Here is a 25,157-nt window from a genome sequence, read left to right on the forward strand (position 1 = left end):
CCCGTCCTCCCAGCTGTAGGGATCAGACTCCCCATCCTCCCAGCTGTAGGGATCAGACCACCATCCTCCCAGCTGTAGGGATCAGACTCCCCATCCTCCCAGCTGTAGGGATCAGACTCCCCATCCTCCCAGCTGTAGGGATCAGACCACCATCCTCCCAGCTGTAGGGATCAGACCCCCCATCCTCCCAGCTGTAGGGATCAGACCCCCCATCCTCCCTGCTGTAGGGATCAGCCCTCCGTCCTCCCAGCTGTAGGATCAGACCCCCCCATCCTCCCAGCTGTAGGGATCAGCCCCCCGTCCTCCCAGCTGTAGGGATCAGACTCCCCATCCTCCCAGCTGTAGGGATCAGACTCCCCATCCCCCCAAGGCCCACCACCAGGAGAAGATTAAACTGGCTTTCACTTGTGGTTTGGCTGTACAGGGGCAAAAACCCGGCCAGCTTGGCAACCCACTGTTCTCTTGCCAAGCTTTCCAGGGACTTGAAACCATGAGGTCATGTTGAGGGGACCCAGGACCACCTGCTGTAAAGGTTTTGGACCTCTAACCCATATTGTTTGCCGTTACTGGGGTTCCGAAGTTGCCCCCCCTAGGAGAGCTGTTTAACATTGAAATCTATGGGGAGAATTTGGCCAGCTTGGCCCGGCCCTGGATTTTTGGGTTAGAACTCCCAAATCAAAGGTCGCAGCCATCCACGTTTTTTATGGCTGCATATGGGGGGGGACGTGGCTGCATTTGTGGGGGGACATGGCTGGATATGGGGGGGACATGGCTGCATTTGGGGACACATTTAAAAAAAGTATCGGTATTCGGTATCGGCGAGTACTTGAAAAAAAGTATCGGTACTTGTACTCAGTCCTAAAAAAGTGGTATCGGGACAACCCTAATAGAAATAATGTGTTTCAATCCTCCTGACACCGTAATAAGCTTGGCGCCGGGATGATTGAAGCGCTAAGACCAGCCATTGCCCTGACAAATTGCAAGCGAAAAATCGCTTACCCCCCACGGCACAATTTACTTGCACACAGTCGGTTCCTGGTGCCAAAAAGGTTGGTGACCGCTGACTTACATTAACAAATCTGACAGGTCGCCGATTTTGACGGAACACAGGCCAATTCTAATTTACCTGGAGAGTGTCACATTTGCACACTGATTCATCTGCAGCAGTGAGCAGATCCTTCTGTGTATTCACAGCCAGACCCATAGGAGTCAAAGAATACAGACATCACGCCCTGACACATATAGGGGCCAAAGACTTGCAGGAAGATGATGATGTGTGGAGGTGACAGGATCCAATCCACACAGAGTGCTGGGACCCCCTTCTCTCATAATAAGAGGACATTATTACCTCCTCCTCACTGGGAATACACTCCCCAACCTCACACCCCCACTAGCTGTTGGAAATTCTAGTTATTGTTTTGGGTGCACGGGCTTCAAGAAAATGGCGCCGAACTCTAGAGAACAGTCCGTCCACTTCCGACCTTATACACTAGAGCACAAATCATTTCTCATTATCTATACTATTCCTTGCAGCAGCCATTTTCTTGTAGTGCAAATCACTTAAAAGTTTCAGATTTTTTTTTTTTTAATATGAGAATTTAATAACGGTTAGGTATACACAATCTAATTCAAGATAAATATCTTTAATTTGAATTGTAATATTATTTCTATTGCCCTTGTTTACATATGAAGCAATAGAGTTGTCTCCACCGGGGGATGGGTGGCCATTTTGTTGTAGTCCGTGATTTTTTTTTTTCTTGCTTCACAATTAATGGTGATTGGTTAGCTAAGTTCCCACAGGAAGGGGCCATGAATGGAATGGGGTGGGAGCTTCACACATCGCAGAAAAGACTCGGAGTACCAAGAAAATGACACCCCCTGAGTGCAGAGTGGAATCCCCCTGAGAGTGTGTGCTCACTGAGGAGGAGGTAATAATGTATTCTTATTATGAGAGACGGGTGGTCCCAGCGCTGTGTGCGGACTGGGTGGTCTCAGGGCTGTGTGCGGACTGGGTGGTCCCGGCGCTGTGTGAGGACTGGGTGGTCCCAGGGCTGTGTGCGGACTGGGTGGTCCCAGGGCTGTGGGCGGACTGGGTGGTCTCAGGGCTGTGGGCGGACTGGGTGGTCCCAGGGCTGTGTGCGCGGACTGGGTGGTCCCAGGGCTGTGCGCGGACTGGGTGGTCCCAGGGCTGTGCGCGGACTGGGTGGTCCCAGGGCTGTGCGCGGACTGGGTGGTCCCAGGGCTGTGCGTGGACTGGGTGGTCCCAGGGCTGTGCGCGGACTGGGTGGTCCCAGGGTTGTGCTCGGACTGGGTGGTCCCAGGGTTGTGCTCGGACTGGGTGGTCCCAGGGCTGTGCGCGGACTGGGTGGTCCCAGCGCTGTGCTCGGACTGGGTGGTCCCAGGGCTGTGCGCGGACTGGTTGGTCCCAGCGCTGTGCGCGGACTGGGTGGTCCCAGGGCTGTGTGCGGACTGGGTGGTCCCAGCGCTGTGTGCGAACTGGGTGGTGCCAGCGCTGTGTGCCCCCCCAGCGCTCTGTGCGGACTGTCTGGAACCAGGCCCGCTAGGAATCCTGGGATTGGTAGTTCTACAAGGAGACCTCCCCCTTCACTAACGACAGAGGCGGGACTACATATCCCGGCATGCCATGCGGCGCAGCAGCGGGCGGCGGATGATGGCGTTCCTGCTGCGGATTGGAGGATGGTGGTGATGGGTAATGTGAGCGACTTCCGGGACACATGGGACAGGTGAGAATCATTTATGGCCGCACCCCGAAAATCGCGCGTCATCCCGCGGGGAGATCGCGGGCGGGGAGAATCGAGATTGCGGGCGGGGAGAATCGAGGGCCCTTTTACACAGGACGGATCCGTGATGATTCGCCCCGTGAACCTCTGCTTGCTCAGCGGGGATCTCGCTGCTGAGACGGCGGATGACAGGGCGGTCCCCACACACTGTGCAGGGACCGCCCTGTCAGATCTCCGCTTTCCCCTATGGGGGGATCGGGTGAACACGTCTGTCTGTGTTTACCCGATCCGCAGACGGATGGAAAAAATAGGATTTTTGTACTCACTGTAAAATCCATTTCTCTGAGTTCATAGACGGACACAGCCTTCATTGACATAAGTGTTGTTACTCTGGGGGGTGCTGAGGTGTGCTCTGATGTGCTGGCTGTGATGTGTCTGTTACCTCAAGGAAGATTCACAGCGTTTCACAGCACTAAAACTGTTACAGCACTAAAACTGGTAGAAGAGACCAGAGGCTGTGCTGAGTCTGTCACCTCAGGGAAGAATCACAGCGTTGCCAAGGAGATTTCCAAGATGGCCGCCATCTGAGGTAAAAAATCAACTCATAGAACACAGCAGCACTGGCTGTGCTGTGTCTGTCACCTCAGGGAAGAATCACAGCGTTACCAAGCAGATTTCCAAGATGGCCGCCGACTGAGGTAAAAATCACCTCATAGAACACAGCAGCACTGGCTGTGCTGTGTCTGTCACCTCAGGGAAGAATCACAGCGTTACCAAGGATATTTCCAAGATGGCCGCCGACTGAGGTAAAAATCACCTCATAGAACACAGCAGCACACAGCAGCACCCCCCAGAGTAACAACACTAATGTCAATGAAGGCTGTGTCCATCTATGAACGGAAGAGAAATAGGATTTTCCTCCGTCTGTAGAATCGGAGCATTGCGGACCCGGATGAAATCGCGTGTCAGCGGATGTTCATCCTCTGACACCCGCTATCTCATAGGGATCAATGTATGTCCCTTTTTCATCTGTAAACGGATGGATGAAAAAGCAGACATACGGTCCGCAGGTGTGAAAGGGGCCTAAAGGAGCACCAAGAGGTATCTGATACATCTTCATCTTCCATGGATAGGATTTGGAAAGCCAAAGTAGGAAAGCCTAAAGCCTCGTACACAAGATTCAACTTTATGGCCATAATTGCAGATGCGTTCCTAGGGGGGTGCGGTCCGCCCCGGGTGACACCCGCTAGAGGGGTGACACCATCCCGATTTAAAAAAAAAAAAAAAAAAAAATGTGGGGGGGGGGGGGCGGCCGGCAGAGGTGCATGTGGCTGTGTAATGTAAAGGGGTGCAGAGGGCTGTGTAGTGTAAAAGGGTCCAGAGGTGCAGGGGGCTATGTGATGTAAAGGGGTGCAGAGGTGCAGGCGGCTGTGTAATGTAAAAGGGGTGCAGTGCAATGTAAAAGGGTCCAGAGGTGCAGGGTGCTATGAGATATAAAGGGGTCCAGTGATGCAGGGTGTTGTGTAATGTAAAGGGGTCTAGTGATGCAGGGTGCTGTGTAATGTAAAGGGGTCCAGTGATGCAGGGTGCTGCGTAATGTAAAGGGGTCCAGTGATGCAGGGTGCTGTGTAATGTAAAGGGGTCCAGTGATGCAGGGTGCTGTGTAATGCAAAGGGGTCCAGTGGTGCAGGGGGCTATGTGATGTAAAGGGGTCCAGTGGTGCAGGGGCTGTGTAATGTAAAGAGGTGCAGGGTGTTGTGTAATGTAAAGGGGCCCAGAGGTGCAGGGTGCTGTGTAATGTAAAGGGGTCCAGAGGTGAAGGGGGCTGTGAGATGTAAAGGGGTCCAGTGATGCAGGGTACTGTGTAATTTTAAAGGGGTCCAGTGATGCAGGGGGCTGTGTAATGTAAAGGGGTCCAGTGATGCAGGGGGCTGTGTAATGTAAATGGGTCCAGTGATGCAGGGGGCTGTGTAATGTAAATGGGTCCAGTGATGCAGGGGGCTGTGTAATGTAAATGGGTCCAGTGATGCAGGGTGCTGTGTAATGTAAAGAGGTCCAGAGGTGCAGTTGTGGAGAGGGGTACACAGTAGTAGCAAAAAGATATTGAAGGATGCAGAGGTATGCAGGGGGCACAGTGGGGTGTTTTTACATTTTAACGTGGGGGGGTGCCTGATATAGGATCCACCCCGGGTGCCAAATGCTCTAGGTACGCCCCTGCATAATTGTCTGACGGAAATGTGTTGGGTCGTAAAATCTGACCGTGTGTATGCTTCATCAGACAATTATTGGCTGAATTAAGGACAACAAAAGTTGGCTGTTCATGCTCGCCAATTGTTGGGCAATAAATCTGTTACGTCGGTTTATCCGATCGTGTGTACGCAAATTGGTCCAACTAAAAGCCGATGTACAAACACGCATGCTCAGAACCAATGTTAAACATCAGCCAACAATAGCAGAAGTTGCCCAAAGGGTGGCGGTAAAGAGCTGAACAAACACATGGTTTGGTAAATGTTGTGCCATGAAAAGTTGGTTGAAAATCCGATCGTGTGTACGAGGCTTTACTGAGAGGCCACAGAAATATACCACCATTTTGAACATAAATTTCACAGCAGTACATGTACAGGCAATGGCGTTTGCATTTCTAATGATATTGATTTCATATTCTATCTTGTATTTTAGGCACATTGGACATATAGAGGTAGAGGACTCAAGGACATCATGATGGAGAAGCGGCCGCCCCTCACATCACCGGGTAAGAGGAGACTTTAATTTCTTGTAAAGGAGAAAAGAGTATTGAGGATCCCCCTAGAATCCTAGATACACACATCTTGGCCCAGATTCACTAAAAAGCGCCTATCTTTAGGCGGGCGTAGTGTATTTCAGATACACTACACCGCCGTAACTTTGATCGGCAAGTCCCGTAGTCAGAAACAATTTCCGCTCTAAGTTACGGCGGCGTAGTGCATCTGATACGGCGTAAGCCCGCGTAAGTCCAACTAGGCTAGTGTGGGCGTTTGTTTTATGTTGATGTATCGTGGCCCGACGTGATTGGCGTTTTTTGCGATCGGCGCATGCTCAGTATCACGTTGATTTTTCAAATTAAATTGCGCCCGCTCAATGCTTAGTCGACGTGAACGTAACTTACGTCCAGCCCCATTCACGGACGACTTACGCAAACGACGTAAAACGTGAGAAATTCGACGCTGTTCCGACGTCCATACCTAACATTGGTACGCCTCATCGAGCAGGGGTAACTATATGCCGAAAAAAGCCTTACGCAAACGACGTTAAAAAAAAAATGCGCCGGCCGCACGTACGTTTGAGAATCGGCGTATCTAGCTCATTACCATATTCGACGCGTAAATCGACGGAAGCGCCACCTAGCGGCCAGCGTAAAATATGCAACTTGGATACGACGGCGTAAGAGACTTACGCCGGTCGGATCTAATAGAAATCTATGCGTAACTGATTCTAAGAATCAGGCGCATAGATACGACCATGCAACTCAGAGTTACGACGGCGTATCTGGAGATACGCCGGCGTAACTCGTACGAGATTCTGGGCCCTTCTGTTTATGGATGAGCTCAGATCCGAGTCCGAACCTTACACGACCAAGCCCACCAAGATGCTGTCACCTGTGCTGAGCATCTGTGTTTCAGGGAAGGGCTCAGCCATTAATCATTGGATTGGCGCAGTACAGATGATCGCTTCGCGGTGGGCTCAATCAAAATGGGTTCGGACATGGAGCCTGAGCTCATCCCTACCTCTGATATAAAGAGAGAGAAACAATGGCCCAGATTCAAGAAGCACTTGCGCCCGCGCAACCATAGGTTACGCAGCGCAATTGCTTACTTGCTCCGGTGTAACGAGTGCTCCTGATTCAGGAACCTCGTTACACCGACTGCAGGCTAAAACCTGCGCGGCATAAGGCTCTTATGCCTCGCAGATTTTAGGCTGCATTCTTGCGGGGGCCGCTAGGGGGCGCTCCCATTGTGTATCATTGTGTAGTATGCAAATTGCATACTACCACTGATTCACAAGCTTGCGCGGTCCCCGCGCAAGCCAGGTACGGAGTTTCCGTACGGCTACTTTTAGCGCAAGGCTGCCCCTTCTAATAGTAGGGGCAGCCAATGCTAAAGTATAGCCGGCCTTCCCGCGCCGTGAAATTTGAATTTCATGGCGTTTGCGTAAGTGAAACGTGAATGGCGCTGGACGCCATTCACGTTCACTTAGAAGCAAATGACGTCCTTGCGACGTCATTTGCCGCAATGCACGTCGGGAAAGTTTCCCGACGGAGCATGCGCTGTACGCTCGGCGCGGGAGCGCGCCTAATTTAAATGATTCCCGCCCCCGGCGGGATCATTTAACTTGCGCGCGCTTACGCCGGGCAAATTTGCCGGCGCGCCCTCGCAATTCACGGAGCTACTGCTCCGTGAATCGAGGGCAGCGCAAAATATTTGCGGGGGCGCAGGGCAAAATCGTTGCCCTGCTCCCCCGCAAATATCGCGCAATTCTACTTGAATCTGGGCCAATGTATTTAGTCAGTGTGTGTTTCCTACAGATGGATCCAGTAACGGAAACCCCCCAGAGAGATGTCCTCTGTATTCCCGGGACTCCACACAGGAAGATCAGGAGGATCTGGAGATCCCTCAGGAAGATCAGGAGGATCTGGAGATCCCTCAGGAAGATCAGGTAGATGAGATTAAAGTAGAACAATAGGCAACATTTTGTTTCTCTTTGGAAACGCGTAAGGGAGGGTTACCGTATATCCCCTGTCAGTTTATATTTTGCTATCTGTGCCCCATTGGGGAGATTTCCCTTTTAATTCCTGTCCCATAGCCAAACAGGAAGTGAGAGGATATCTCTGCAAATGAAGGGTATCTTGTGGGGCTCCCATGGTCACCAGATCTAATGTCCCCATTGGAAGATTTCCCCCTTTTTTTAGGGACAAGCCAAATCTGTTTTTGTTACTTTCACTTTCAATGTAAAGGGGACAATTTGAGATGGTGGCCCAGATTCCGAAAGATTTGCGTATCTTTCTGCGGGCATAGCGCATCTCATATGCGCTACGCCGCCGTAACTCAGTCAGGTGAGTAGTGTATTCTGAAAGATCTTACGCCCGAAGTTACGGCGGCGTAGCGTATATGGGCCTAATTCAAATGTGGATGATGTGGGCGTGTTTTATTTAAATTACTTGTGACCCCCACGTAATTGACGTTTCTTACGAACGGCGCATGCGCCATCCGTGAACGTTTCCAAGTGCGCATGCTCCAAATTACGCCGCAAACTGTCAATGCTTTCGACGTGAACGTAACTTACGTACAGCCCTATTCACGAACGACTTACGCAAACGACGTTAAATACGACGCTGTTCGTACGTTTCTTACGTCCATACCTAACATGACTTACCCCTGCTTTATGAGGGGTAACTTTACGCCGGAAAAAGCCTTACGTAAAAAAAAAAATTCGCCCGGCGTACGTACGTTTGTGAATCGGCGTATCTACCTAACTTGCATATTCCTCGCGGAAATCTACGGAAGCGCCACCTAGCGGCCAGCGTAAATATGCAACTAAGATACAAAGGCGTAAGAGGCTTACGCCAGTCGGATCTTAGCAAAATTCCGGCGTATCTTGTTTTCTGAATACAGGAAAAAGATACGCCGGCGCATCCTAGAAGTTACGCGGCGTATCAATAGATACGCCAGCGTAATTTCGTTCTGAATCCGGGCCAGTGAATCTAGAAAAAAAAAAACCACACCAGGATAGAGCACCTCAGAGGCTAAACAGCGCTACAAAAATCATCATTTATTTGGACATCAACATCATAGAACGCAGATCAAGCATGCCAGAACCCCAGTGAGGCACCCCCCAAAACCCCAACCAAAGCCACCACCACAATCCCAACTCGCCACCATCAGCGCCCAAAAGGGGACACCCCAACTTCTGCACTCCAAAGGAATTCAGGAGAGTCACCCCCCCCCTTTCCACTATCACACTCCTGCCCTCCACTACCAGATGAAGTCCTCCAATTGCCACTATGGGGAGCAATATTCCCAATGTAACTTGCCCAGGCTAGGGGGAAAAGTGGCAGTCGATGGAGAGGAAGTCCCATACAAGTGGGGCAGGGCTCGACAAATCCCGGTCGCCATGGCGACTAGAAATAGGGTCCTGGCGACTTGGCTTGGAAGGGGGGCAAACATTTTTTTTTTGTGAGCTGGCGCCATCTGGTGGTGGACGTTGGTATTACAAGTTAAGCATTACAAGTTAAACAGCAATTCTAATGTAATTTTTCACTATTTTCACTGCCATCTTCTTCCCTCTAATTAGAACCCCCAAACATTTATATATATTTTTTATCCTAACACCCTAGAGAATAAAATGGCGATCATTGCAATACTTTCTGTCACGCCGTATTTGCGCAGCGGTCTTACAAGCGCACTTTTTTGGGAAAAAAATTACACTTTTTTTAATTAAAAAATAAGACACCAGTAAAGTTATCCCCATTTTTTTAATTTTATGAAAGATAACGTTACGCCAAGTAAATTGATACCCAACATGTCACGCTTCAAAATTACGTCCGCTCGTGGAAAGGCGACAAACTTTTACCCTTTAAAATCTCCATAAGCGACGTTTAAAAAATTCTACAGGTTGCATGTTTTGAGTTACAGAGGAGGTCTAGGGCTAGAATTATTGCTCTCGCTCTACCAATCGCGGCAATACCTCACATGTGTGGTTTGAACACCGTTTACATATGCGGGCGCTGCTCACGTATGTGTTCGCTTCTGCGCGCAAGTTCGTCGGGACGGGGCGCGTTTTCTGGCTCCTAACTTTTTTAGCTGGCTCCTAGATTCCAAGCAAATTTGTCAACCCCTGAAGTGGGGTATATCTGAAAGTATAAGCACTGGCGGATGATCCTATTCCACTTGCTGCACGGCAATCAAAGGTGCGTATACAGGCTATGTGCTACGCACAAATAACATCAGCAGTGGTATGGCATAGAGTGGATCTCCTTAACCACTTCAGCCCCGGACCATATTGCTGGTCAATGACCGGCCACTTGTTGCGATTCGGCACTGCGTCGCTTTAACTGACAATTGCGCGGTCGTGCGACGTGGCTCCCAAACAAAATGGGCGTCCTTTTTTCCCCACAAATAGAGCTTTCTTTTGGTGGTATTTGATCACCTCTGCGGTTTTTATTTTTTGCGCTATAAACAAAAATAGAGCGACAATTTTGAAAAAAAAATTTATTTTTTACTTTTTGCTATAATAAATATCCCCAAAAAATATATAAAAAAGCGATTTTTTTTTTTCCCCTCAGTTTAGGCCGATACGTATTCTTCTACATATTTTTGGTCAAAAAAAAATCGCAATAAGCATTTGATTGGTTTGCGCAAAAGTTATAGCGTCTACAAAATAGGGGATAGTTTTATGGCATTTTTATGATTTTTTTTTTTGCTAGTGATGGCGGCGATCAGCAATTTTTATCGGTACTGCGACATTATGGCGGACACTTCGGACACTTTTGACACATTTTTGGGACCATTGTCATTTTTATAGCGATCGGTGCTATAAAAATGCATTGATTACTATAATAATGCCACTGGCAGGGAAGGGGTTAACGCTAGGGGGCGAGGAAGGGGTTAAGTATGTTCCCTGGGTGTGTTCTAACTGAAGGGGGGGTGGGACCGACTAGGGGAAATGACAGATCGCTGTTCATACATTGTATGAACAGACGATCTGTCATTTCTCCCCTGACAGGACCGGGAGCTGTGTGTTTACACTCACAGCTTCCAGGTTCTCGCTCTGTAACGAGTGATCGCGGGTGCCCGGCGGTGATCGTGCCCGCCGGGCACGCGGGTCGGCACTAGGGGCGAGCGGGGGGCGTGCGCGCCCCTATTGGCTGAACTGCGAGATGACGTAGAGGCTACGTGATCTCGCACAGCCGACCTGCCGCCGTATAACTGCGGCAGCTGGTCGGCTAGTGGTTAATGGGTGCATAGACAGAAATAAAAACTGACAGGGGTTCCAATCCATCTCTATTCTGTCCAATACTGAGAAAAAAAAATTGCTTTTAGTTGTACTTTAAGTATTGTGTGTGTGTGTGTGTATAATATATTATATTTTGCAGGGAGGCACTAGATATAAGATTATGTCCTATTTAAACATTCTTCAGGGTGAAAATCTGATTAAAGTGGAAGTTAAAGAGGATCCGGAAGGGTCATATGTGACGGATGATGAGATGCTTAAGGAGGAAATAACCCCACCAGAGATCAGCACAGGTGAGTAATAAACACTAATAGCTAGATTCATAGAGTGTCGGCGGCATATCAGTAGATACGCCGTCGTAACTCTGAATCGACGCGGTCGTAAATTTAAAGCGGATCTCCACTCTAAAGTGGAGTCCCGCTGATCGGAACCCTCCCCCCCTCCGGTGTCACATTTGACACCTTTCAGGGGGGAGGGGGGTGCAGATACCTGTCTACAGACAGGTATCTGCACCCACTTCCGGCCCTACGATACGGGCAAAGGACGGGTTTTTTCCTTACCTTCCGTCCGTCCCCCGTTGTATGCTGGGAACACTCGGCTCCCAGCACACAGCGGGAGCCAATCGGCGGGCGCAGCGCGACTCGCGCATGCGCCGTAGGGAACCGGGCAGTGAAGCCGGAGCGCTTCACTTCCTGGTTCCCTCACCGTGGATGGAGGGGGGAGCAGCAGGGTGACGAGCGATCGCTCGTCATCTGCTGCGATCACCGCTGGACTCCAGGACAGGTAAGTGTCCTTATATTAAAAGTCAGCAGCTGCAGTATTTGTAGCTGCTGGCTTTTAATATATGTTTTTAGTGGCACATCCGCTTTAAGCGTATTCTGGAAACCAGATACGCTTAAATTAGGCTAAGATACGAGCGGCGTAAGTCTCCTACGCCATCGTATCTAAGGGTGCATATTTACCGCCTGCCGCTTGGTGGCGCTTCCGTTGTTTTCCGCGTTGAATATGCAAATGAGCAATATACGCCGATTCACGAACGTACGTGCGACCGTCGCAATTAGTTACGCCGTTTACGTAAGAGATACGCCAGCGTAAAGATAAAGCTGCTCCCTAGGTGGCGCAGCCCATGCAAGGTATGGACGTCGGAACAAGCCTATCTTTTTACGTAGTTTGCGTAAGTCGTACGCGAATAGGGCTGGACGTAATTAACGTTCACGTCAAAACCAATACGTGCTTGCGGCGTACTTTGGAGCAATGCACACTGGGATATGTCCACGGACGGCGCATGCGCCGTTCGTTAAAAACGTCAATCACGTCGGGTCACCAGTCATTAACATAAATCACGACCCCCTGTTCCTCATTTGAATTAGGCGCGCTTACGCCGGCCCATTTACACTACGCCGCCGTAACTTAGGAGGCAAGTGCTTTGTGAATACAGAACTTGCCTCTCTGACTTACGGCGGCGTAGCGTATATGCGATACGCTACGCCGCCTCAAAATTAAGCCAGTCTATCTGAATCTGGCTATATATCCGGAGAAGAGCCCCAGATTCTCCTTGTTCGGTCACTACAATCTCTTCTTCTCCCCCCTCCTCTGTCAGTAGACAGTAATGGGGAGACAGTATGTGCCCAGTGGGGGAGTCAGGAGCCATCAGCCTCTATTAGACTCCGGCTCTCCTCCTCACATCATGTCATTGTGTGTTACCAGCCAAGAGACGTGACCAGTCCCCCCCCCCCCCCCCACACACTCTCTGGGGTCTCTCATACATCTCAGTACAGGGGGCTTCACTCTCATCTTTATTCACAGATCCCGAAGACACCAGAGACCCTCAGAGAAACCTCAAGGATGAGGAGGAGGAAAAAGCAGGACATCTGGGGATTAAAGAGGAGAACATTCTTATAGGGTTCAGCACAGGTGAGCAATAAGTACTGAACGGATTCAGAGGTTATTTTTCATTGGCTGTTGTATTTTGTACATTTGTCCCCGCTGCACGGCACTTAGAGTATATAACTCTTTTGGGATTATATGTTTTTTTTTTTTTTTTCAAAGATGGAACAAATGGAGAATGTCCACCAAGGAGATGTACCCGTCCTCTCTATTCCTGGGATTTCACACAAGAACCTCTGGAGATCCTCTATCATCAGGTACATTGAACTGCGGATTGTACAACATGCTACATAATAACAAATACAAGAGTAGACAGTATCGGGCCAAGTCCTGGTTCACACCGGTGTGGCTTTAAAATCACACTACTTCAAAGCGATTTCATAGCCGCACTTCAGTGCGATTTGCACTGCCGATTTAATTGTGGATTGTGACTTCATGTAACACAAGTCTATGCAAGTTGCGGTGATGTGAACGGTAACTTGTCATGCAATTTGGAACTGTCAAATCGCATGACAAGTCACAGCGGTGTGAACGTGGCATGTTCACTACTGACATACCGCTCACTGACTACTCCGACATACCGCTCACTGACTACTCCGACATACCGCTCACTGACTACTCCGACATACCGCTCACTGACTACTCCGACATACCGCTCACTGACTACTCCGACATACCGCTCACTGACTACTCCAACATACCGCTCACTGACTACTCCAACATACCACTCACTGACTACTCCAACATACCACTCACTGACTACTCCAACATACCGCTCACTAACTACTCCAACATACCACTCACTGACTACTCCAACATACCGCTCACTGACTACTCCAACATACCGCTCACTGACTACTCCAACATACCGCTCACTGACTACTCCGACATACCACTCACTGTCTGCCCTGTCATACTGCTCACTGACTGCCCTGCCACTCACTGACTACCCTGCTATACCACTCACTGACTACTCCGACATACCGCTCACTGACTGCCCTGTCATACTGCTCACTGACTGCCCTATCATACTGCTCACTGACTGCCCTGCTGTACCTCTCACTGACTGCCCTGCTGTACCGCTCACTGACTGCCCTGCTGTACCGCTCACTGACTGCCCTGCTGTACCGCTCACTGACTGCCCTGCTGTACCGCTCACTGACTGCCCTGCTGTACCGCTCACTGACTGCCCTGCTGTACCGCTCACTGACTGCCCTGCTGTACCGCTCACTGACTGCCCTGTCATACCGCTCACTGACTGCCCTGTCATACCGCTCACTGACTGCCCTGTCATACCGCTCACCGACTGCCCTGTCATACCGCTCACCGATTGCCCTGCTGTACCGCTCACCGATTGCCCTGCTGTACCGCTCACCGATTGCCCTGCTGTACCGCTCACCGACACTGACTACTCCGACATACCGCTCACTGACTACTCCGACATACCGCTCACTGACTACTCCGACATACCGCTCACTGACTACTCCGACATACCGCTCACCGACTGCCCTGTCATACCGCTCACCGACTGCCCTGTCATACCGCTCACCGACTGCCCTGCTATACCGCTCACCGACTGCCCTGCTATACCGCTCACCGACTGCCCTGCTATACCGCTCACCGACTGCCCTGCTATACCGCTCACTGACTGCCCTGCTATACCGCTCACTGACTGCCCTGCTATACCGCTCACTGACTGCCCTGCTATACCGCTCACTGACTGCCCTGCTATACCGCTCACTGACTGCCCTGCTATACCGCTCACTGACTGCCCTGCTATACCGCTCACTGACTGCCCTGCTATACCGCTCACTGACTGCCCTGCTATACCGCTCACTGACTGCCCTGCTGTTGCATACCATATCCTCCATTGCTCTGCACTGTATACTTCTTTTTTTTTTTTTTTTACCACACCCATTTTAAATGTATGCCCTCCCCTAAATTAAAGTAATTCTTTGCCTAGAATTGCTTGCTGAACACAAAGTGAAAAAGAGTGTCCATGACATCTTTTTTTAATTTTTTTTTGGGGCAATTTTGCAGGGAGGGGCCCCAATGCCAGATAATAATAAGAAGCTTGAACAAATAATAAACGGTTCTATAATGGTGCAGGTGGACAGAGTAGTTATCAGTTTCTTCCTAAACAAGTGCTCCCTATCACCAAGGGGGGTGTTTTAACCACGTGGGGGGATGTTCTCCCCTTTTGGGGATGCACTCACCGAACCGAGGAAGCCTTGAATACACAACTGCATCTGTCCTAGGATTGCACTCTCCACCAGTTAGATTGTTTTGGTCCCCAACGTGATGGCATATAAGTAAAATAAACTCATATAGTGTGATAACATTTAAACAAAGTTTATTCAACCCCACAGGTCCCCTTGTAAAGTATGCGTACCACAGGGCAAACAATATCAAGCATGTGCCTGTCTCCGAACGTCATCACAGAAAAGAGCTGACTTTTCCTGTTTCTGATCCTGGCAGTATCACAGTACAGCTGGTCGTACGATGGTGGTCACGCCCTGACGCGTTTCGTCATTGGCTGACTTCGTCTTCCCTTATTTTATTCCTCGGTTTCGGTGAGTGCATCCCCAAAAGGGGAGAACATCCCCCCCCACGTGGTGAAACACCCCCCTTGGTGATAAGGAGCACTTGTTTAGGAAGACACTGATAACTACTCTGTCCACCTGCACCATTATTGAACTGTTTATTGTTTTTTCAAACTGTGGTTTGGAATAGCGCTGCTGCAGCATTTACTGGACTATGGGACTTTTATGAGTTTTTTTCCTTTTATTTACTGCTTTTTTGATGTTTACAATTTTTTAAGCAGCTGCTTTTTATTGAATATTACTGTCTGATTTCCCTCTGCCAATCTTCTTGTGCTTACTCCTGTGCGCCGAGCAGTGCTTTGATTTTAGGAAGGGCGCCATCAGCACTCCACATAAATAATAAGAAGCTGCAGAATGGGAGTAAAGGGACCCGGGCTCTGAGGGAAGGGCTCTGAAACTAGGATGGGGAAGGGCCCTGGGATGGGGGTCAGGGTGCTCTTCATAGTTTCTTGCACCAGGGTCCTGAAGGTTCTAGTTACGCCTCTGCCATCACCCACTTTCGGGAGACTGCGCTGTGACTACCTCGGCCCCCCTCCTCCTTCCTCTGCCACTGGGCCAGTTAGAAAGTGTAAACCCAGCCTAAGTCCCATAAACATCTGCAAACCCCAGCATGGCCTGATGGAAAATGACTTGTAGTTCTCCATCAGGCCATGCTGGGTTCTGTGGGGCTCTTTTGGACTATGCTGACCTGTGAGCCCACCCTTCCACCAGCAGGATGCACTCACCTATGATTATCCTGATGAGGGAGGCATGTCCCAGGCAGTCCACCAGGGGGGAACTGTAGACAGCATATTTTGGTGTCTCAGGTGTTGGGAGGTGGGCATGGTGAAGGAGAAGAAGAAGCCCAGGTCCAGGGTGATGCCCCTCTCCTGGCTCTAGGTAAACCCAGCAGTGAAGGGGGTGGTGTCCAGCATTAATGTGGCCCAGTACCCAAAAAAAAGGGTTCAGAGTCCCCCTCTGCAGAAGCAATGCCTTACAGCATGATAACTGAAAACTTCCTGGTTGTGCACTGCTTCTCCTTCCCTCCTGGAAACAAATGGTGGGAAATTCAACATAGTGTGCAGGAGAATAACTTGATACAATTAGTACAACACAGGCTCCGCAGCGGGGATGTTCTTAGCAATAGTGAGCGAGTCCCCGGAGGAGCCTGATCTGTTTCTGGGGGAGTAGGTAGGGATCTCTATTTCGAGTCCCTGAAGGAGCCTGATCTGTTTCTGGGGGAGTAGGTAGGGATCTCTATTTCGAGTCCCTGAAGGAGCTTGATCGGTTTCTGGGGGAGTATGTAGGGATCTCTATTTCGAGTCCCCGGAGGAGCCTGATCTGTTTTTGGGGGAGTATGTAGGGATCTCTATTTCGAGTCCCCGGAGGAGCCTGATCTGTTTTTCGGGGAGTAGGTAGGGATCTCTATTTCGACATGTGTACAGTGTCCCGATGTGAAAACCTCACACTGTTATCTGCAGGCACCTGAGGTAGTGTTGCTGTCCTGTAGGTTGGCATGGCAACTATGTTCTTGCTGTCTTGGGGGTCCATCCCACCGTGGCGGAACACCAGGCCCCGGACGTAAGTGTGACTGCTGCGACCCTGGTAGTTCCACCACTGGGTGATGGGTACCTGTCAAAAGCAGGCACCCGCTCCCCCCCAAAAGGTGCCAAATGTGGCACCAGAGGGGGGGAGGAGGCAGATAAGCGGAGTTTACACTTTTTGGTGAAACTCCGCTGTAAGGCTGGACTTAACCCTCCTATCTATTTAAGCCAAGGCAGCTGCCATCTTGGCCTCTGTTTATACTGCAGTTGCCATGGTGCTGCACATGTGATCTGTTATGGCACCAGCCATTGGATGGTTTGACAATTTTGGTTTAGAGCACAACCAATGTGACAGTTGGCAGACTGCTGATGAAATGATAATGTTTGATTCTGGCTTGAATAATAGTTTCTGTTTGCGATATTTTGTGCTACTTAGGACGACAATCAATTTAAGCGTAAAGTAAAAGAGGAAGCAGAAGATCCAGATGTGAGGAGTGATGGGCCTTGTAAGGGAAAGGACATCTCTCCAGAGATCAACACAGGTGAATAATAAACACTAAGGCTCTGTTCAGTCTTTCTACACATGTTCTGCAAGGGCACATAGAAAACAATTGTTCTCTATGTGCCCTGTTTACACTACAACACTAGTATCATTGGCAGGACACTTTGGGCTAGATTCATAAATCCCGCCGTAAGTTTGTGCGGGCGTAGCGTATCTGAGATACGCTAAGCCGCCGTAACTTAGTGAGGCTGGGGCTGGATTCACAAAGAACCTGCGCCATAAGTTACGGTGGCGTAGCGTACATCTGCCGGCGTAAGCGCGCCGAATTCAAATTCTGAAAAGGTGGGCGTGTTTTATGTAAATAAAACATGACTTCACGTAAATGACTTTTCTCGCGAGCGGCGCATGCGCCGTCCGTGAACGTATCCCAGTGCGCATGCTCCTAATCACGTCGCAAATAGTCAATGCTTTCGACGTGGACGTAATTTACGCAAAGCCCTATTCGCGAACGACTTACGCAAACAACGTAACATTTTCAAAATTCGACGCGGGAACGACGTCCATACTTAACATTGGCTATGCCTCATATAGCAGGAGTAACGTTACGCCGGAAAAAGCCTTACGCAAACGACGTAAAAAAATCCGCCGGGCGCACGTACGTTTCTGAATCGGCGTATCCAGCTCATTTGCATATTCTACGCTGAAATCGACGGCAGCGACACCTAGCGGCCAGCGTAAATATGCACCCTAAGATACGCCGGCGTAAGAGACTTACGCCAGTCGGATCTTAGCCTAATTTCGCCGTATCTTGTTTTCTGAATACAGAAAGAAGATACGCCGGCGCAGCTTTGAATTTACGCGGCGTATCAATAGATACGCCGGCGTAAATTCTTGCTGAATCTAGCCCTTTGTCTATTAGCTCCCCAAACAAAGGTTTGTAAAATACTATCTATAGTTTTAAAGTATTTAAAGGGTATACACAAAGGGAATGCCAGAGGATATAAAGTTATGCTATCCATAACTCCTAAAGGCAGAAGGTTTAAAGTGATTTAGGTAGAGTTAGGCCGACTTATCAGTAGATAAGCCGACCTAACTCAGAATCTACGCCCACTTATGTTTAAGCGTATGCTCAAACAGAGATACGCTTAAACATATCTAAGATAGGACGGCTTGCGCCGTCCTATCTTAGATTGCAATATTTTGGATGGCCGCTAGGTGGCGCTTCCTTTGCGGTCGGCGTAGAATATGTAAATGAGTTGATACGCCGATTCACGAACGTACACCCGGCCGCCGCAGTCTATTTACGCCGTTTCCATAAGGCATTAGCAGGCCTAAAGTTATTCCACCTATTAGGTGGAATAACAATGTTAAAGTATGGCCGCCGTTCCCACCGCGAGATTCAAATTTTTTAGGTCGTTTGCGTAAGTCGTCCGCGAATCGGGATTTACGTCGTTTACGTCCCCGTCGAATTCAATAGGCCCGTGCGGCGTACGTAGCCACAATGCACACTGGGAAATATAGACGCCCGGCGCATGCGCAGTTTATAAAAAACGTAAAAAAACGTAAGGCCAAGCCTCATAACCATCAAACACGCCCCCCTCCAAGACATTTGAATTTGGCGCCCTTACGCCCGCCCGCTTTAGGCTACGCCGCCGTATATTAGCAGGCAAGTACATTGAGAATCATGTACTTGCCTAGCTAACTTACGGCGGCGTAGCCTAAACAGGCTAAGCTACGCCGCCGCAAGTTTAAGCCTTCGTACCTGAATCTACCTAATTGATTGTGCTAATTCACATCACATATTATCAGCAATAGACTTTCACACAATACAGTGTCAATTAGCATAGCACAATGAAATATCTTAGGAGCCAGACTTAATTAACACAATAAACAATAGAATGCAATCACAGCAAGCGGTATCACTACAGCCAGGTAGCTGGAGGTGATTAACATCTTAACAGTATGTGTCCCCCCAATGAATCACTGTCCTATTGACCTGTTGGGTTCAGAATTAACCACCTGTAATATTTAAAGATATCCTGCAATACATTGTGAATTATCCTTACTGTCCCATCTCATGTAATTCAAGATATCAGTTCTCAGTCATCCTATGCCCCTAGTGGACATAGAATGACCCTAGACCCAAGAGTCATTGGTGAAGCTGAACCAGGAGTACCCCCGTATCCTTCAAGAGCCTCTGGGTCCCACCGGCCATACCGTTACAGATGTCCATCGTGGTTATCTAGTTACTACAAAGCAGTTTGTAAACTGCTATAAATTCAGCTGATAAGTATAACCCATACAACCTCCTTTTTCCTTTCAGATGGTCGGTACAAGAGATTGAACATAGAGAAATATGCCACTAGCTCTGCAGATGAGAAGATAGAAGCCCGTGACATCACATATGATTTTTCAGAAGAAAACCCTGTTACTCAAAATTTACATTCAGCCCCTCACAATCCAGATGTGTCATCCCATCCCTCTACAAATGGCATGAGTTTTACCAATCGCCCCCATCTTGTCACTCATACAACTCATAGAGGGGGTGAAACGCGTCTGAGTTTTGAGCGCGAAGAACATGTCCCCCAGAGGACTTCCACAGCGGTGGAAAGATATTCGTGTTCTGAATGTGGGAAATGTTTCGCTCAAAAATGGCTTCTTCAGAGGCATCAATCAACGCACAGCAGCAACAAGCCGTTTTCATGTCCAGAATGTGGTAAATCTTTTATCCAGAAGTCAGACGTTGTCAGACATCAAAGGACTCACACAGGGGAAAAGCCATATCCGTGCTCCGAGTGTGGGAAAAGTTTTTCCTGGAAATCCAATCTCATCACGCATAAAAAAGTTCATACGGGGGAGAAGCCCTATTCATGCTTGCAGTGTGGGAGATGTTTCCACCAGAGAGCCCACCTAATTTCCCATGAGAGGAGTCACACGGGGGAGAAGCCGTACTCGTGTTCGGAATGCGGGAGGTGTTTCAAGCAGAGAGTTCATCTTATTTCACATGAAAGGACTCACACAGGAGAGAAGCCGTTTCCCTGCGCAGAATGCGGGAGAAGTTTTGCCGAAAGATCCACTCTCGCCAAGCATCAGAGGTCTCACACGGGGGAAAAGCCGTTTTCATGTTCCCAATGCGGGAAACAGTTTTCCCAAAAATCAAACCTCATTACTCATAGAAAAGTCCACACGGGGGCGAAGCCGCATTCCTGTTCAGAATGTGGGAAAAGTTTTAGCGAAAGGTCCACTCTTATCAGTCACGTGAGGACTCACACCTCGGAGAAACCGTTTTCCTGCAAGGAATGTGGAAAATGCTTCACCCAGAGAGCCCATCTCGTTTCGCATCAGTTGACGCACAGCGGCGATAAGCAGTTTTCGTGCTCCGAATGCGGGAAGTGTTTTTTACAGAAATCGGATGTCGCCAGGCATCAGAAGACTCACGGGGGAGAGAAGCCATATACGTGTCCCGAATGCGGGAAATGTTTTTCCCGGAAATCAAATCTTACTACACATAGGAAAGTTCACACGGGGGAAAGGCCGTATTCTTGTTCGGAATGTGGAAAGTGTTTTCGTGCAAGAACAATTCTGGTTGGGCACATGAAAACTCATACACCTGGGAAACTGTTTTCCTGTTCGGAGTGTGGCCGATGTTTTAAGCAGCAAGCCCATCTGATTTCGCATCAGTTTGCTCACACGGGCAGTGAGCTTTTTGCTTGTCCAAAATGCTTAAAGTGTTTTTCTTGGAAAAAACAACTTGTCGCTCATGAGAAGACTCACGCGGGAGGGAAGCCGTATTAATTTCAGAATGTACGGAAAGTTTTGGCAATCGATCCAATCTGGCTACCCATAAGAGCATACACTCAACCGAGAAGCCCTTTTCCTGTTCTGAATGCTACTGATGTTTTAAAGTGGAGGTCCAGCTGTGTAAAGTCAGAAGCTATGGTACAAACCCTGTAGCTGCTGACTTTTAACCCCTTAAAGCGGAGTTTCCGGCCACAATTTCACTTTTTAAATATAAATACCCCTGTAATACACAAGCTTAATGTATTCTAGTAAAGTTAGTCTGTAAACTAAGGTCCGTTTTGTTACAGCATTTAGACACTTTATAAAATAGAAATTGACTGGGGCCATCTTAAGTGTGGGCATCATGAAGCCAGACTGTATGACTTCCTGGATTTCAGCCTTGCAGATCTCGCACATGCTCTTCGAGACTGGGGAGTGCACAGACTCCTGGAAAGTTACACCCACTACATTCCCAGGAGTCTGTGCGGTGTAGGTTAGGAAGCTTAAGCACCTAGGTGCAGGAAGAGGGAAGATTAACTATTCTGCCTATCTTAATAAATTTATCTTAAAGGACTAATGGCATTTTTTTTAAAACTACTAATGTAATGTTATATTTATGGGTGGAACTCCACTTTAAGCCCCGGACCTTTAGGCAGGTAAAGGACCTGGCCAGTTTTTGCAATTCGGCACTGCGTCGCTTTAACAGACAATTGCGCGGTCGTGCGACGTGGCTCCCAAACAAAATTGACGTCTTTTTTTCCCCCACAAATAGATCTTTCTTTTGGTGGTATTTGATCACCTCTACGGTTTTTATTTTTTGCGCTATAAACAGAAATAGAGCGACAATTTTGAAAAAAATAATAATACTTTTTTACTTTTTGCTGTAATAAATATCCCCCAAAAATATATCAAAGTTTTTTTTCCTCAGTTTAGGCCGATACGTATTCTTCTACCTATTTTTGGTAAAAAATATCGCAATAAGCGTTTATCGATTGGTTTGCGCAAAATTTATAGCGTTTACAAAATAGGGGATAGTTTTATTGCATTTTTATTAATTATTATTATTTTTATTTTTTTTTTACTACTAATGGCGGCGATCAACAATTTTTTTCGTGACTGCGACATTATGGCGGACACTTCGGACAATTTTGACACATTTTTGGGACCATTGTCATTTTCACAGCAAAAAATGCATTTAAATTGCATTGTTTATTGTGAAAATGACAATTGCAGTTTGGGAGTTAACCACAGGGGGCGCTGTAGGAGTTAGGGTTCACCTAGTGTGTGTTTACAACTGTAGGGGGTGTGGCTGTAGGACTGACGTCATCGATCGAGTCTCCCTATAAAAGGGATCACTCGATCGATGCAGCCGCCACAGTGAAGCACGGGGAAGCCGTGTTTACATACGGCTCTCCCCGTTCTTCTGCTCCGGGGAGCGATCGCGACATAGCGGCTATAAACGAATAGCCGCGCCGTCGTCCCGGATCGCTCCCCGCGGGAATCCGACCGCCGCATGTAGCGGGGGGGGGGGGGGGGGGGGTTCCGCGGAAAGGCAAGGACGTACCTGTACGCCCATTTGCCTGTACGTGCCATTCTGTGGACGTACATATACATGCGGCGGTCGGGAAGTGGTTAAAGGGGACGCCCTTATGCCTGCCCGTGCCGTTCTGCCGACGTAAATAGGCGTGTAGCGGTCCTTAAGCGGTTAATGTTTGAATAAACTACTGACACAGATTTTGCCGTTGTGATCTATACGTTATGTATCACAATAGCTAAATCTGTCTGTAGTGCATGTTAAAACCTTAATACCGTAAATAATAACATGATGATATTAGATTTTTTTTACTCCAGGAGTATATAATGAGATTGAAAATTCGAGAGAAATGCGTAAATAATGCTAAAATTTAACTAAACCCATTGGATTTTAGTGGACTAAAATGTACCGATTTCAATTTAGCTTTAGTCGCCCTAGTCTTTTGACTAAAATGCCGTTTTTAGTTTTTTTTAGTCCTCTGCATTGTTTTAATTGTGTTTTAGTCGACTAAAATAGTGTGAAATTTGTCAATGAAAATATGTTGGTCTCCAAAATTAACACTGGAGAATAATGGGCTCAAACCGCCGTTGCTGTGTTAATACACTATTCCAAGAAAAGAAAATCTCTTAAGGAACTAACAATTTGATCCAAATCTTTACAAGCCCTGACGAAGAGGAGGGAGGGCTCCTGAAACATGTTGTTTTTTTTGTACTAAAATTTATGTTTGCAATAAACTTCATTTTGGACTTATTAGCTCCTCCTGCCTGTCCCTGGTATTCCTCCCCATTCTTGCTCTTTCTCTCCCTCCGTCTCCATCAGTGCACAGCACTTCTAGTCTGGCACTGACCATCCTGGAGTCACGTGGCCTGCACCACGATTGCCCCCTCCCCCAGACTAGTTTTGGACAGGCAATACAGTTGGTAAATGATGCGGACGGAGTGGCGTGCTACCACCAGAGGGGTGGGATCATTGTGGTCGGATTTCACTTTCTACTTGATGGTGTCACCCCTCTGGAAAGTGCCTTGCATCCTCATAGCGACGCCACTGGTGAGTACCCCTCTATGAAGGATGCCTGTAGGCACATGCCTACAGTAGAGCTGCACGATTCTGGTCAGAATGAGAATCACGATTCTTTTGCTTAGACTAAAGATCATTATTCTCAAAAAACTGAATGCCAGAAACCCCCCCCAAATCAATAAATAAATAAACCTGTGATTTATCTGAAAATATGAATATATAAAAAACAGACCAGTGATATGTCTATAATGTTGTTAAAGACCATTTAACTCCTATGAAAAAAGCAGAATCAAAACTTTGATTCTGCTTTTTTCATAGGAGTTATATGGTCTTTAACTTAATAGACATATCACTGGTCTCTTTTTTTTATACATCAGAAGCAGTACCGCCGGCAACCACTGGGTGGCGCATGGATACACACTACAGTTGTACAGATCTGCAAGAGAAGCCCAGGCATCCATCCAGCGGCGCAGGCTGCTGACGTCGGTTCCGATATCGGCGCCATTTGCGTTCCACGCTGGTTACGTGGATCTCACATTTATGAGAATGCTCAGATCTCACATTTATGTTTTTAAAGCAATAATAAAAATATATATATATATATATATATATATATATATATGACAATTGTCCCTTTAAGGCCATTAGGCAAAAGTGTCTTAACGTTGCTCCCGTCTTTGGATGGAATAGTGGAGTCGGGGGCCATCATTCCTTCACTCGACTTCCTGCCTATGGGGGGGGGGGGGGGGGGGGACATTTTTGTTTCTGCTGCTACCGACAGATCTGGCAAACGGCGGAGACGACCGGGATGCGGCAGGAGTGGGGCACCTCTCCTGCCGCAGATTAAAAGGGATCTTGCGGTGAATCCGCCGCTGAGACCACTTTTATCCGAAAGTGGACCGCCCACCGTTGAAGAAAATTCCGGGCTTATGCCAGATATGTGCTGCCATAACAATGGCATTTAATGTCAAAGTAGTGACGTATATCAATGGTGGGCGGTCCGTAAGTGGTTAAGAGGAACATGTAATATGATTGGTTAGCTTTTGAAGAGAGCTTTGACCAAATGGGTATTAACAACAAATCTCTACAGCCTCATATATATATATATATATCGTATTTATCGGCGTATACCGCGCACTTTTTTGCCCTGAAAATCAGTGCAAAATCGTGAGTGCATGATATACGCCGATACCCGCGCTGTGTTCGAACCACTGCGCCGACATATACCGAGCGGAGTACACTCGGGTATAGTCAGGCAGGCTCGGCTCCTCTCACGGTCACGACCTGTACGTTCTTTACGCGAGAGGAGCCGAGCCCGCCCGACTATACTCCGCTCGGTATATGTCGGCGCAGTGGTTCGAACACAGCGGGGATCGAGCGGGGAGGACACCACGATGGCCGCCGGAATTTTTTTGCAGGAATTTCCCTTTAAGTTTGGGGGTGCGCGCTATACGCCAGGGCGCATTATAGCCCGGTATATATATAAATAAATATATATATATATGAGAGCGAGAGACACAATATTTGACTAAGGATATCCTCCTAGAGTGTATGGGAACCTTAGCTGTTATGGGTTAAAGCTTT

The 25,157-nt window shown here is 48.3% G+C and overlaps 1 protein-coding gene across 2 annotated transcripts; it reads left to right on the forward strand.

Moving 5' to 3' along the window:
* The first annotated feature begins 1,750 nt into the window (after positions 1-1,750).
* LOC120909858 (oocyte zinc finger protein XlCOF22-like) lies at positions 1,751-21,246 on the forward strand. 2 transcript variants are annotated; one of them, XM_040321602.1, is made up of 8 exons: positions 1,751-1,928; positions 5,421-5,493; positions 7,303-7,433; positions 10,915-11,020; positions 12,534-12,641; positions 12,777-12,871; positions 17,177-17,282; positions 19,566-21,246. In XM_040321602.1, exons 2-8 carry the CDS (start codon positions 5,460-5,462, stop codon positions 21,035-21,037), a joined length of 2,052 nt encoding a protein of 683 aa, XP_040177536.1. In that variant the 5' UTR covers positions 1,751-1,928; positions 5,421-5,459; the 3' UTR covers positions 21,038-21,246. The 2 variants fall into 2 exon arrangements, with proteins under 2 accessions (XP_040177536.1, XP_040177537.1); XM_040321603.1 differs by having other exon boundaries at positions 1,752-1,928; positions 7,303-7,403.
* The last annotated feature ends 3,911 nt before the right edge of the window (positions 21,247-25,157 follow it).

This window comes from Rana temporaria, chromosome 8 (genome assembly GCF_905171775.1).
Source record: "Rana temporaria chromosome 8, aRanTem1.1, whole genome shotgun sequence".
In the NCBI taxonomy this organism is placed as follows: Eukaryota; Metazoa; Chordata; class Amphibia; order Anura; family Ranidae; genus Rana; species Rana temporaria.